The sequence below is a fragment of the Grus americana genome, chromosome 7, assembly GCF_028858705.1.
Source record: "Grus americana isolate bGruAme1 chromosome 7, bGruAme1.mat, whole genome shotgun sequence".
In the NCBI taxonomy this organism is placed as follows: Eukaryota; Metazoa; Chordata; class Aves; order Gruiformes; family Gruidae; genus Grus; species Grus americana.
In genome coordinates, this window is record NC_072858.1 from 23,051,186 (window position 1) to 23,065,315 (window position 14,130).

General features: G+C 44.1%; 1 protein-coding gene across 5 annotated transcripts in view; it reads left to right on the forward strand.

Annotated features, from left to right (window-relative positions):
• Positions 1-4,091: 4,091 nt before the first annotated feature.
• PIK3AP1 (phosphoinositide-3-kinase adaptor protein 1) overlaps positions 4,092-14,130 on the forward strand; it is a 46,491-nt gene continuing 36,452 nt past the window's right edge. Inside the window, exons 1-2 of one of the 5 annotated variants that reach the window (XM_054831825.1) lie at positions 4,092-4,306; positions 10,203-10,619. In XM_054831825.1, coding sequence (XP_054687800.1) covers positions 4,294-4,306; positions 10,203-10,619 — 430 coding nt within the window. In that variant the 5' untranslated portion in view covers positions 4,092-4,293. Of the gene's footprint in view, positions 4,307-4,397; positions 4,505-10,202; positions 10,620-14,130 lie in introns of those variants that run through there. The other 4 variants (XM_054831823.1, XM_054831828.1, XM_054831827.1 and 1 more) reach the window with 4 other exon arrangements.

The following is a 14,130-nucleotide window of genomic DNA, read 5'->3' on the forward strand; positions in this document are numbered from 1 at the left end:
GGAGGAGGGACCCGAGAGGCACAGCCGTCCTCCTGGCGTGAGGGGGTTTGGAAAGGTCCCGCCCAGTGGCGGCTCCCGCGTCTGGGTGAAGGCACCCGGCAGGGCGGGAAGGCTGCTTGTCACGCAAAGGCAGGCTTAGGGCCCGCAGCGGAGAGGAGGGGGGATCCCGGGACAATCTCTGCAAGGAGACTCGGGAGCGTGCACATGACGTTAGAAGAGGGAAGACTTCAGTCCACTTAAGCCTTTTCCTCCACCTCAGTCTACTCCTAGTTGTAATCCATTTTAAATATGATCACTGAAAGGAGAATGGTAGAGAGTAGAAGGAGCGTGTTTCCTCCATGGAGGAGAATGAACTGGCAGCTGTGGACAACATCAGTGCTGGCAGTGTCCTCACCAACAGGGTACAGTCCCACACAGCTTGAACATGGCAGGCAAACCCAAAATCAATTCAACAGCAGTCCCAGAAGGGTGAGCTATGAACCAGGCCTAGGAACCACATGAGGAATCTATTCAGGAGCAAAGGGAGATGGTGCCAGAAGGGCTGAAGTAAAAGTAACACTGTGAGTCTAAAGAGACTGCATATGAAATGGTGCCAGAGTGAATAGGGTTACTTACAGGTTTTAAAGGCATCAAGGAGGTGAGGTTAGATATAGGGCTTGAAACAGGTACACCTACCAAATAAGACAGACAAGCACTGAAGACCCACACCTGAGCTTAAATGGAGCTCCTGGGCCTATGGGCAAAGGGTGGGTATGAAAGCCCCAGGTGAGGCTTATGAGGACAAGCATGGCCTGTTAGCCTACTCAGGACCCTGATAAGGGGGAGATTTCATTCAGCTGTTGTGTATTGCTGTGGCTTTAAATTAGTCATTTCTCTACTTAAGTCTTTTTTTCTCTGAAACTGAAGGTTTGCTCTGATGAGTGCAGTGGTTTGTTCTTCTCTTTGTGATAAGGCTTTTTTAATTATTGTTATTATCTTCAATAGAGTGTACCATAAAGCCTGCTGAGGGCAAAGGAAGAAGGGAGGCCTATGCTGAAAGTCCTGAGTTAGGGCTTCCAGGTTCAAACAAGCAGTAGTAGGTAGGTAGTGTTATGCTCTTGACATTTTCCCTACCTAACCCTTTGCTCTTAACTGTCTCCAAATACTGCTTTGTCCTGCTGCGTGGGGGTTCTGTCCCTCTTGTATGTAATTAGGTAGTGCCTGCTGAACATGCACTTGGGCAGGCTCTGTGCCCAGCAGAGCACACCTGTTGCTGGTGTCTCTGGAAGATGCCATATTTGCACTGCTGGGGAAATAAAAGCAACTCATATAGTGATAGATTGTACTGTAAGATTCTGTTGTTTGGTACAGGTGCTGTTACCTGTAGTGTAGAAAAGCGATGTTCAGCTGAGGGCTTGTTAAATATGTGTACTTTGTTTTCAGATGCCCCTGTTATGTATGGAATAACTAAGGGCTGTGTTGCAGAAAGGAAACTGTTTCCAGGAACCAGTATTTCTCTCAGTTCTTGTAGCTTCCATCCACAGTAAGCTACAGCTACAAGCTTCATCTGCAAAGCTCAGCACAAATTCTGTGCTTTTGTCTGTATCAGAAAGGAAGAGATGCAGTCATTGCTGGTAAACTGTCCTTATTTTAAGTCCTGCTGTCTGAAGTAACTGCTGTGTGGAACCAGGGAACTTACTGGCTGTGTTTGCTTCACTGGCTCACTTTGTTTCTCGCCTGGTCAGTAAGCATTTCCCTCTCCTGCCAGGCCTTTGCCAGTTAGGTCTGCTCCCAAATGTTGTGTGACTGCTGCTTTTCAGAGCTGTGCAGCTGTCTCTGTGTATTCCCCTGTGTTGTGTCCAGGTGACCTCACAGGGCAGTAACCATGCAAGGAAAGCTGTTTTGTTCTTGTATTCCCCAAGGCACTAGTGGGAGATCCTGGGATCAAAAAAGCAAGCAAATTCAACTGATTTATGCTACTGCTTGTGAATGCTTTTGCTTCCCTCACCTACCTCTCATAGGTCTTTTCAGTCCTTCCCCTTGGCTGGCGTTTCTCTTTCATTAAGGCTGCAGGGAGAGCTATTCACCTCAGAATAGAGCATTCCCATGAGAGGTCTCTGCTCTTCCCACTCTTTTTGCGGCCAAGAAAAAATGAAGAGAGATGGCATGGGTATTGAAACACTTACTGACTCCTTTCCTTGTTACCCCTCAAAAGTACCTAGCAAAAAAGAAATGGCCCCAGAAAGAGCAATCTAGTCCTTTTCTTTGGATGGGGTAAGACAGACCCTTGAGAATAATGCTGCAAATGCAGCTGTGTTTACATACTGTAGTGAATTGAAGATAGGAAGGTTAAAACTTGTACAGTCAATTTTGAGCAAGGGAGGATGAAAAGCTCCCCCTATTTCCTCATTTTGTTCTTAATTCATTGCAAGCTATGTAACTCTTTCCTTTAGGTCAGCCTAATGTTCTAGGGTATGAAGGGGCTTTTGCCTCAGTTTGTCATCTGAGTTTTTAGGTGGAAGTTGCTGTAAAGGTTGCTGAAACAACACACAGTTTTACTTCCACTCCTTTGTCGGGGTACATTAATTTCACTTTAGACTTTTAGAAGTTTAAACCCTAAAGAGGTTTCTTGTGGGCTTTGCATTGATTAAATAAAATACATAGCATCCTAAGTGACAGTGATACACATATGGAAAAGCCCCATGGGTTCCCACAAAGCAGGAACTTGACTTTGCTATCGCCCTTTGAATGATACTGCAAGGCTTTAAAGAGAGAATTTAAAAGGTCATTCTGAGGAGCATGTTGAAATCATCATCTGACATCAGAGAGATGGTTTTGTTTTTAACTTTTTATTCTGGAAGTTAGAAGATAAACAGCTTTACAAGGGAAATAATGTGAAACAATCATTATAGCCATATGCGTGGTTATCCATCTGTTTTACTAGTTCTTAATATATGTGTATTATTCCATAGTAGTCAAAGGATTTGGATAGTGACTCTAGTTTCCAACTGGTAAACTTCTGTCCTTCACATAAATCCCAAGTAGATTCTGTATTTGTACACTTCTCCAGTGTCCAGGTGTTCTTTATTATATTGTACCTTTTCAGGTTTCTTTTCTGCTTACCTGGAGTTTCTCATAAGGCTGTATCATCAGGAAGTATTTTTTATCCTGGTACTTTCTTATTGTGGGAGCAAACACTTTGGAATACAGGCTGTAGCTCACAGTTTGTAAGCTTAAAGTAGGTTTTGGGTAAGGAAAGATTTGGAGGTAACAGGTGAGTTTGACCAACTTCTAAGATACAGTTGATTAGTTGGAAACAGTTGGTTCTTTACTGTTTGTAACCAGCTCTGTTCTAATGGTGGTGTTTATGACATTAAGTAAGCTGCACACAGAATGTCCTCTGACTGCTTGGGAGTGACTGTCCTGATTAGGAAACCAGATTGTAAGGAATATGCTTTTGCTTTCCTGAAATAAATAAATGAAAGACATCACTGTTTCTCAGCAAAGAAATGTTTCTGAATGCAAAGTGGTTTTTCCAAGTTTGCAAAGGAATAGTCTGAAATAATTATTTAGGCAGAATCTGTTGCTTTGTCTTCAGTGACAAAATTAAATTGAGTCATACTTGCTGAACTCCAACAGTGTCCTTATATTGATTATTTTCTCTGTACTCAAATGTGAGCATAGTTATATGGAATCTGGTAAATCTAAGTTAAAATACTGTATCTTCTAGGGGAAAACATAGAACACCGAGCTGCTTCATTCTATATGGAAAAAACCTTGGTTTTGCCCCAGGGAAAAAATAAAACTCCTTGCTCATAGGAGACAGAAGTCAAAGCCTAAGTTAGGGATGTGCATAAAGCAGGTCTCGCCTGTTCTCTTCCACAGCTATTGGTCTTAAGTTTCTTGTAACCAAGGATAGGGAGTTTGTATACCATCCTAACACAAGACCTTTCCTCGTTGTAGCGCTGTTTCCTTGGCCACCTATGGAATATATGTTTGGAGCCCGTTGGCAAGGGCATTTCCCTCCTATGGCAGGAGAATCCCGCCGTGTACCGGGAAGGCACCGCCGGCCTGAGCGGAGCCGAAAGCAGCCGCCGGCGGGGCCGGGCAGGAGCCCTGTGCCCGGCTCTGCAGGGGGCGTCGCGGGCCGCCCTCCGCTGCCAAGCGTCCTCCCGGCCGGCCGGGCGGCGGCGGGGCGGGGCCGGGCGGCGGGACGGAGTGCCCGGCCGGGGTCGAGGAAGTGGCCGGAGGAGGGACGCGCGGCGCCAGTCCGTTGGCGATGTGAGGGAAGGGGAGCGGCCCCTTCCCCGGACCATGGCGGCCCCCGGTAGGTGCCGCGGCTGCTCGCCCCGGGAGCTGGGGGCGGGGGGAACGGCGGAGTTTCTCCGCCCGGCCGCGATGCGCGGTGGGAGCAGGCTGGGGGCGGCGGGGCCAGGCGGGCGCTGCCCCCCGCTCTGTCCCGGCGAGCCGAGGTTCTCCGCGGCAGCCCAGCCCCGGGAGCGAGCTGTCCCGCGCGTTGGTGCCGGTAAGCAGGGCGGTAGCGGAGCGCGCCGCGCTGCCCGCAGCTCCCTGCCCGCCCGTTCCCGCCTGCGGGGCGGTGCTGCTGCGCCGCTCTGCTCTCCCCTGGCGCTCCGCTGCTCAGGAAAGGGGGAGGAGGGTCCTCTCTCCGAGTTTAGGGGAGTCCCGAGACTCTTGAGAGCGGCGGTGGCTGCTTTGTTCGCAGACAGGTTGCTGCGCTTTCTACCTTGCTTCAATTGGCGTGAGCTCAGGGCAGGTGCTGGCAGAGCTGTCCTGTGTCTTGAGGGCACTTCGGGTTGGCGGCTCAGCTAACTCTGAGGGAGGGTATTCTCTAGAGGAATCTGTCCCTGCTCAGCATTTACCACCTAGATGTTTTTTTTGCGATGTTTTGTAGAGAAGTCGATGTTTCCTAAATACAGCTTTATCCTGCTGCATTTGCATATGTCTTTTTTGGGCCATGATTTGATGCCCCTTACCACAATGGCACAGGATCATAAACTGAGCTAGGTTGCCATCAATGAAAATGTTTTAGCTAACATATGTGTGAGTAAAACTGGTTAAACACAGCTGCGAACTCCAGGGAGACAGGGGTTTAGCCTATATTGTGTAAGTCTTGGTAGGGCCCAATTTGCAAGTTCCCCTCCTTGCAGGGAAGTGTACGTGTTTTATCTAAAAAAGGGAAAACGTGCCATTCTCAGGGTGTGAAGTAACGTTGGTGTTTCACTGACGCATATCTCCTTGTGATGTAAAAATAAGCTAAATGGAGGCCTCAAGAGACTTGTGGGCAAAACTGTTTTTTTCCTTATAAACAGAAGGTGATTTCACAGAGACTCTTAAAAGTAGAACAACTTTAGGTTCACATATCGTAATGCAAATCTTGTGTTCCTATCACTAAAGTTTGGTTTGCAAAACTTTTATCTGCTTTGAGCCTGCTATTTCCTCTTGCTTGTCTGTAGCACTTTATTTAAAGCGAAGATTTTCTATTCCAATCAAAGTGAGAGGTCTCACTAGGATGTTAGTAATTATTGCATGTGATCACTATTACTTTGTTATGCATTCCAGCTAGGCAAAGAATGCATTCATTTCCTCATACATCACTTAAATACACACACTTCAGACACTGAAATATGAAAGGTGCTGAGGACTTCTGTTAATGGCCCACCAGTACCTTCTCACAGAGAGCTCTTGGAAGCGCTTTCTTTTTTAAGAATTTGATTATGAAGACACCTAGGGGTGCATTTCATTTATGTCATAGGCACTTGTATTTCATATGAAGTGGATCCCCCTCTGTCAAGGATTGATATTTTTGACTGCTGTGTTCGTGTATCCTCTGTACACATGAATCCCAAAGCAGACTGAGAACAGGCTATGTAGCGTTTTTTTTATTAGTCCGAATTTGAAGTGGATTTGATCTAGCGGATGAAAACAGATTTGCTTGCCACTGCATATGATCATCTGAGTTGGAGTAAAGGATTTGTCTCTCAGTTTTTTACCTGGTCTGTGGACAATGAGAAGTCATGGTCTGCTTAGGAGAGGGATATGAAAGGTGACACAGAAAAGCTGTGTATTATTAGAGGCCCTGAATTTGCTTTATGGGGACCCACAAGTACAATGGAAAACTATTTATGATCTGTGAATTGGAAAATGTCAAACCTTTTGGCTTGTAGCATGAAGTAATAGATAAAAACAGTTGATCACATCTGATTAAAGTTTGGGAAATGTTAAGTGGGCAAGATATAGTGTTACCCAGAGATGATATGCCAGCTTCCCACAGTATTCTTTAGCTATTTCAGTGGTAATCAGACCCTTATGATATGGCAATAAACCACTATTCCGTGTTCGCTCTGAACTCAGATTGTCACCTCACTACTCCCAAACATGGTCCGAAGATGAGACAGATTTGTTTGCTTCTCAGAGAGGGACTATGAAGTCATGGTATAAGTCTATCACTGCAGGATACTTCTGTTCTCTTGCCATGGGCCTTCTGTGATTTTGACTGAATTGCTTCATCCCCTTCTATTCTGTGTGCAGTTTATAAGCTAGGAAAAGCTTTGTATTATGTTCTGTCTCTGTGCTATATAGTCTGTGGGCCTTCCATCTCAATTAGAGGTCTTAGGCATTTCTGCAGTACTGGTTTGTAATTTCATCAGTCTTTTATCATTGCCGTGTAATGGAGCGTGCAACTAAGCACTGAAGAGGAAGTTACAGCAGGAACGGAGTCCAAAGGTTATGTTTTATCTTTGCAGACTGGAACAGAACTACACCTGGATGTTTTTCTATGTATTAAATAGTTAAACATGTCCTGAAATATTATTAATAGTGTTGACATTTTGTAAAGAGAAGCAAAAGTCACTTTTATACCCTAAGTTTAGGAATGCAGAAACAAGGTATTGTTAAAATTTAAACTAGATTACACTTCAGGGTGTGAAAAAAACTCGAAATGGGTAGCTGACATAAATCTTTCTTCATCTTGCTATTGCATATACTGTTCATATCTTTCCTAATTGAATTGAAGGCTTCCTTGTGTTTGTTTTTCCAAAACCAGTCTGTCGAACGCATTGTCAAAGAATCCATCTAAGGTACGGGTTTAAAGAAAGAAAATGCTTGGTGTTCACCTAGGGATTTCCTTATATGTGTACAATAGGCAGAGTACACACTGTGCTTTTAAGCGTGCTCTGTGAGGTTTTTCTGTAACCACCATGTGATGAGTTGTGGGAAAAACTCCCCAAAATATTTTGTATTCTCCATTTATTATACTTTTCCCTGAGGACGGGACAGTAGTTGGTGCTGAAAAGGGAGGTATTTGGTTAGACAAATAATAGCATGATCCAGGAAAGTGAGTCCTGTCACCGTTCTTTTAAAAGGGGATGTTGCAATTGAAACTATTTCTAGAATTTTGTTGCCTTTGAAACAGTCCTGTTGCTGACTCAAGCTTATTTAGCTCTTCAAGACCCACTTCCAGTATTTTTGTGTAGAACAAGTATTTTTGAACATAGTTAACTTGGCTCTAAAAGCGGAGTCAGTAATTTTATTTCTCAGTTCTCCTTTCAAAAGCATTGTTTCTCAGTTTATCCTAGAAGTGTAAAAGGCTATAGGAGTTGAGGTAAGAGGGCCTGAGAAGCTGGTGCAGCTCTCATAAGGGGACTGGTGTGCCGGTAGAGCAGCCCTATCTAGGGAATCAGTACCTCTCCTAAACACTAGGTGAAGTTCCTACTGCATGCAGCAGCTACACTGCTCTGGGTGATGTTGTCTCTGGGGATATAAATGCTGACAGGGAATTTTCAGAGTGTCTGTCAAGTTTGCATCTTTTGCCTATGGTTCAGAGAAGGGAGACTTCCTGGATACATAGTGCCTCCACAGTGCAATGCACGTTTAAAATCAATGACTCCCCCAGTGTGTGTCCTCTCCAAGCACAGCTGCTTCATTTCATTGAAGGACTGGAGAAGGGCCTGTTTGCTAACAGGCTTAATGTGGAAGCTGTGCACTTGTAAAAAATGTGTGATAGGATTAGGTGTTCCATTTTACAGAATGTTAAAATCCTCTGGAGGCTACTGTTGCTTTCCTCAGAGTCCAAAGGTGGGACTTCTCCCAGAGAGCACCAGGGTAGGACTTTAGGAGCTCTGGGTACACCTCAGAGAGTCACTGCATCGTCTCCCCATCTGATGAGGTTGGGCTCAGCTGGCTGTGCTGCAGTGCGTGGGCTCTGTTCTTGGCAGATAGTTGTGCTGCCCTTTCACACTGTACTGCATGTAAATCAACACGTGGCACTGGAAGCAGAAGTCACTGGTACTCTTCCCTTTCTAGAATAAAAATGACCTCTTGAATTTTGCTTGGTTTTCCTGTTTCTGTTCATATGATTCTGTTGTCTTTGTCAGGTGATGTTCAGCCAGAAGTGATATTTTGGCGATAGTAGTGTTATCACTGGTGTGAAAGCCATCTTTTTTTCACAGCAGTTCCGCACTCCTAGCTTAAAGGTCCCAAGGCTTTGTGTCTGTCTGCTTTATGAGTTTGCTGGATCCCCTCCATTGAGAATGCCGTCTCCTGCAAGCCTCCATCTGGGCTACAGGAGCTGTATTCACACAGAAACATGCAGCCATCCTAGTGAATACTGCTGAACTGCAGTGCCCTTGTTCTCCAGAGCTAGGACATCATCCTTTCACTGCTAGAGACTTTCCCTTTATGCAGGTAACCATAATGCTATTGGGTGAGCACAGAGCACATCTCCACGCTTCACTTTCTCAACTGTACCACTTCTGCTCAGCTACAATTTAAAGTTGGTAATTGTGTGGTTTAGAGCTGGGGTACGGTACCCCAGACAAGATTTCAGCCTTTGTTTCTTACTGAAGGTTCTGGGGAAGGTGGCAGAATGGAGTCTTTGGAGGCTGTTCAATTTTGGTTGAATTTTAATAAGATAATGCAAAACTGTCACCTTCAATTCTGGTAAATTCACTCTCTGCAGATGCTCTTTTTGGCATGCCAAATTTTAGGCATTGCCTTCTACTTTAATTAGAAAAATCTGCATTTGCTTGCTTCTGGATGGAGATGGGCTGGAAATGCTGACACTTTTAAAGAATCAAATAGGAATTAGAAAACAACAATTTGCTAATAAGCTTTGAAATGCTCAGTACTGAAATTTACTATGAGACCAGAGTCATAATCCTCAAATTTGGGTAAACATTTCATAGGTAAATGAGAAAATTATGGTTAGACTTTTTCTTGAGATTGGTGGGAGAGCAGTACATATTGTCATACTGGATCAATCTGCATGTGATCTTAGCAAGCTGTAAACAATTTAAAAGTTCTTTCATTCCAGAGCACAGAAATGCAGGACTGTGTAGGTAGGAGAGAATTATGGAATAAGTCAAGTTTGGCAAGCGTATTTTGGGCTGTGTTATGGCCACCACTATTGTATTTGTTCTCACCCTCTGAGGGCTTGTCATGCGAAAATGGTTGGGAAACCTTTGTATGACAGTTCTGGGGGAAGGACTCTAACACAGGCTTGCAAAGTGTTTGATAGAATTGCTGTGCTGCAAGCACTGGGACTGGTGTACTCTTCAGTTGCACGCGCACTTTGGAGGCAGTTTACTTTCTGCTGCAATGAGAGCAAATGTCTAACCCCATGGAAGCCATAGTGACTTCCTGTAAGCGTTGTGAGACCTCATTTAAATAAAGGCCTTTCTTATTTTAGGTATATAATTCTTATACTTTAGTGTATATTTCTTATTTTAGTGTATATTCTGCTTGCGCATGTAATGGTCTGCAGTTGTGTTGCAGAGACCCTATAGTTGCCTAAAATGATTTCACTTCATACACAAAGGTGATCTCCCTTTTTCAAGCTGGATTGTTTTAGAAATTGGGTTTTTGTGGGTTTTTTTCCTGTCGGCATGCTTTAAATCTGTCAATCTCTGCATGTGGTTTGTTTCACTTGAAACTACATAGGAAATCCCCTTCCTCATAGGAGGGTTTTTGAGAATGAAAAAACTACTTAAATTTTAGTGGGGTAAATGCAAGTAGGAGTTCAACCACCCTTAGAATTGCTCTGTGGCTGTGAACACTTTGAGTATATCTACTGTTCTTTTGAAGTTCTTTGGAGCTTCTGACATGAATTATAGGGACAGCCTTGTGGGTTTTTTGCTGCAAAGCTGTGGGTCAGCTCTTGCTTTGAATTTAATTCTCCTCCCTGTGATCATCTTGCACCTGTACAGGAACCCCAGGAGGATATGATGTGCTGATTGTGTATGCAAGTGACGCCACTGAATGGTGTCAGTACCTCCAGAACCTCTTCCTCTTTACTCGGCACGTTCGAAAGCATCGGATTCTGAGCTACCAGCTGGAAGGCAAGTCTGCCATCTCCCACCAGGAGCTGGACTTGTTCAACAGAAGTCGGAGCATCGTTCTTTTGCTATCTGCTGAGCTGGTGCAGAGTTTTTATCTCCCTCATGTCCTTCAGAGCCTTCAGGAAGCTTTATGGCCCCCATACAAAGTAGTCAAGCTGTTCTGCGGTGTTACAGACTGTGATGACTATTTGACCTTTTTCAAGGACTGGTCTCAGTGGCAAGAACTCACAAATGATGATGAGCCTGATGCTTACCTTGCAGCTGTCAGGAAGGCTATTTCAGAAGGTAAGGTAGCAGCTGTGGAGTTCCGCTTCCTGGTCAGGGGTTGGAAGAGGGAGATATGTGATATTGTTTATCCTTATTTTAACACTGGTAATGCATTTTAGTGAAATAGAAAACTAAAGCAAATTGCACAACCCTTGTAAACTAGGAAGTTTTGCAAGCCAATTTTTCTATGCCTGGTCAATTGGTCCCTAATTCAGGAGAGATGACCAGTAACTCTCAGAGAATTTTTGAATTTGAAGGTTATCTTAGGTGTCTGGTTTTGAATGCAAATCAAAAATAAAAACTGAGTATCTTTAAAGACTTACTAGTGCAGAAGTATTAACAGCTGGAGCCTGCAGAAGCCCAATGTACTGAATTTTAATTAAGTCTGAACTTTCCCAAACTCTGAAGGAGTGTGTGGTACTCCTTTCTCATAGTTTCTGTTGAAAAGAAGGTGGAGAGCTCCAGGGAATCTTGCAGGTCAGGAAGTTTTTGTGACGCTGCTGTACTTAGGGTTATAGTGTTCTTTGTCAGCCTTAGCAGGATTGGAGTCCTGTGGTTGTATCTTGGATTAAGATTTATCTGTATTTAGTGACATAAATGAGGCAGTGCAGTCTTCCAGTGTGTCTGGTGTTGTGCGCATAAAGGTGCTTAATGCCAGGATAACAACGGTGCAGTAGCAATAAATTTTGAAACTCACGATCTTGGCCAAAACAGTCCACCTGAAAAAAGAGATTGTGCTGAAGATGGCATTCTCAGGTAACCAGGTCACAACAGATGTTTCCTAGTACCTTTTAAAAGCCCGCATAAACTAAAGTTTGCATTTCCCTTTCAAAGACCCCTAAAATGTCTTGATTTCCCAATGGATAACCTAGCGGTAAAGTAGTCTGGCTCCTTTGTTTTCAGCCTGGAAGAGGACATAAAAACAGTGGCTGAGCTTTTGTACTCTGAAGAATAAAATGGACCAGAGATTAAGTTAGCTTTTCTGACACCCTCTGACAAAAGTAAAAGTTTAGTTACTGTTTTCCTCCAAACTTGGGTCTACAGCATGGCATCAATATTTTATTTATTTTAAATATATATTCAAAGTTAGGGACATCTGAACATCATCTGCCTGGATTACTAGTGTTAATGGTTTTACTTAACATACCTGAGGACTGTCAGAGTTATTTTAGGCCAGAGTAGGAGTAAGTTGTAGTGTAGCTGAAAAGTGTGTAAGAGTACAAAGGGATGTTGTTCCTGAAATCTCCTCCCAGAGCCAGCTCTCGCCAGTCTCTTCTGGCTTGCTGCATTCTGAGTGCACAAAGCACAAGATGGGGCAGAAGAAAGACTCTTGCTTCCTGGGCTGAAGGTGGAGCGGGAGGTGTGAGTGTCATTCATTAGATGGACTGGCTGTAGTGGGCGGTTTCAGGTAGCCAAGTGGCTTTCACTCATCTTCCTTGTTTTGGGCTCATTAAAAATCAAAGAGGATTTGAGGGGAAGGGGACAGGCGTGGGAATGGATCACCTAGAAACCACTCTGGATCATCTGCTTCTCTCTTTAGAGAGAAGCTGTGTTTGACAAAGAGAAGCACCCAAAATCTGATTTTTATGCTGGGGAAGCATATCTGTTGGCAGGGGTGTGCTGAATGCAGAGCCTTGTCATCTAAAGAGTGGCTTCCACTCTCTTTGTTGGATGCAGTCAATGAATTGTATTAAGCTGACCTGGCTCTCCTCCTTCACTTCAACAAGTGGTTTCATGGCAAAAGTATATGTGTGAATGTATCAGATCCTACCTCTATGTGGGAAATAATGACTAGGTGATCTCTTTCATTGTGTGATTCTACAGACCAAGTCTTGTGAATGGCCTCAAATGCAAATGTTTCTCATACTTCCTCTGAAGACAAGACAACCCCAGGTGTACATAGTTCCTTTTTTTGGTGAAACTGAAAACTTTCTTCTTGGTTGGTAATAAAAAAATCAATATCTGCCTTATAGTTTGTTTGCAGCCAACCTCAGTATGAGTGGCTAAAGTAAGAGTGTTTGTGAGAACAGACCTCTCCCATAGAGAAACACAGCCTGTGCTCTGCTCCCAGGACTTCATTGTTAGGATTTTAGATGAATGCTTTGAAGTCAGGAGCTCTTAAAAGGTCTCGGTTAAGTACATTCTCTACAGCAGACTGTGAACTTTTCCCAAGTGAGGCAACCCTCAATTCCTCCAGCACTTAGCAGAGAAAATTTATGACCATGTTTGAAATGGTCTGGGTGTCTTCCTCTGGGAAGTACTTATCTCCACACGTGTTCAGCAGTACTTCTAAAAGCAGTGTCAGCACACATTGAAAACTAAGGCTCATGCAAAAATGACCGAACTTCAGTTTCCTAATAGCTGAATCCTGAGCTAATGGAGCATATGACACAGGACACTGTGAGGGCAAATACCTTTCCAGAGCCTGCACACTGGCCCTGCTCAGGGTGTTGCCTTTAGTGCAGCTGTTAGGCTGTGGTTTGTTTAGTGCATCATGGGAACATGACACCCCCAGACATCACACACTGAAAGCTATTTTAATTTTTATTAGTTTAGTATGAATTTAGAAACAAGGAAGCACTCATCTAGCCTTGTTGAGAACTGTGTGCTGACACTGACTCTTGCTCTTGTAGATGGGGCGTTTTTACTTGTACAGTTTCTCAATCCTGGCAAACTACAGAGGGCATGAAGGTTTCTGTTTGCAGGCACTCCTGTTATCTGTGGAGAAGTTTTTCAGGCTATACAATAACTGCGCTAAGGGCATGGAAATGCTCAAGTCTGGCAGGCTATAGTCACCAGCCAGGGCACAGTGACCAGCCTGCTACTTAAACCCTCTTGTTTGGCTTGTGATACCACACTATGCTGTGCTGTGTGCATTGGGCAGTTGGGAGTCTGTGCTGCACAGTTGGAGTGAATGACCTTTATCTTCCTTCTGTGCTCTCAAAGCTCAATTGACATCTGTTTTGTATTATGCACATTTCAACTTCTCCAGTTTATTTCAGCCCCTACCTATGTTGTCTGGAAAAATTTCAAATTTCCTGCTTTAAAAGTTGATGTTTCCAAAGCATTTACTAATGAATCAGTGGCTTTGAGCTTTCTGTACCCAGGCAAACTCTTGCAGGGAAAAACCTGGGGAAGTCAACATCTGCCTGAGATTGCTAAGGTGATAACTCAATGTAGCGGCAGCTGAGAACCATGCTGTTGAAGGGCAAGTGCAGCCTTGGTGAGCAGAGCTCTCATGCGCTGAAATGGACAAGAAGGAAAGGAAGATGAGTACCAGCAAACTTCTTGCAAAATAGGAGGGTCAGAAGCGGGTGCAAGGAAGCACGTGGTGAATATGGAGGACAGAGAGCAGTTAGAAGGAAGATGAGAATTTTGCTGGAGCCTTGTAGATGAGGAAAAGCTGGAATGTTACTCCACCTAGTGAGGGGCTGATTGAGAGATGCCAGAGACCAAGGCAGTGAGCTTTTGTTGGGAGGGAAATGGCATAACAGAAACAGCATAAGCTGTTATCATTCTTCCTCCTGTA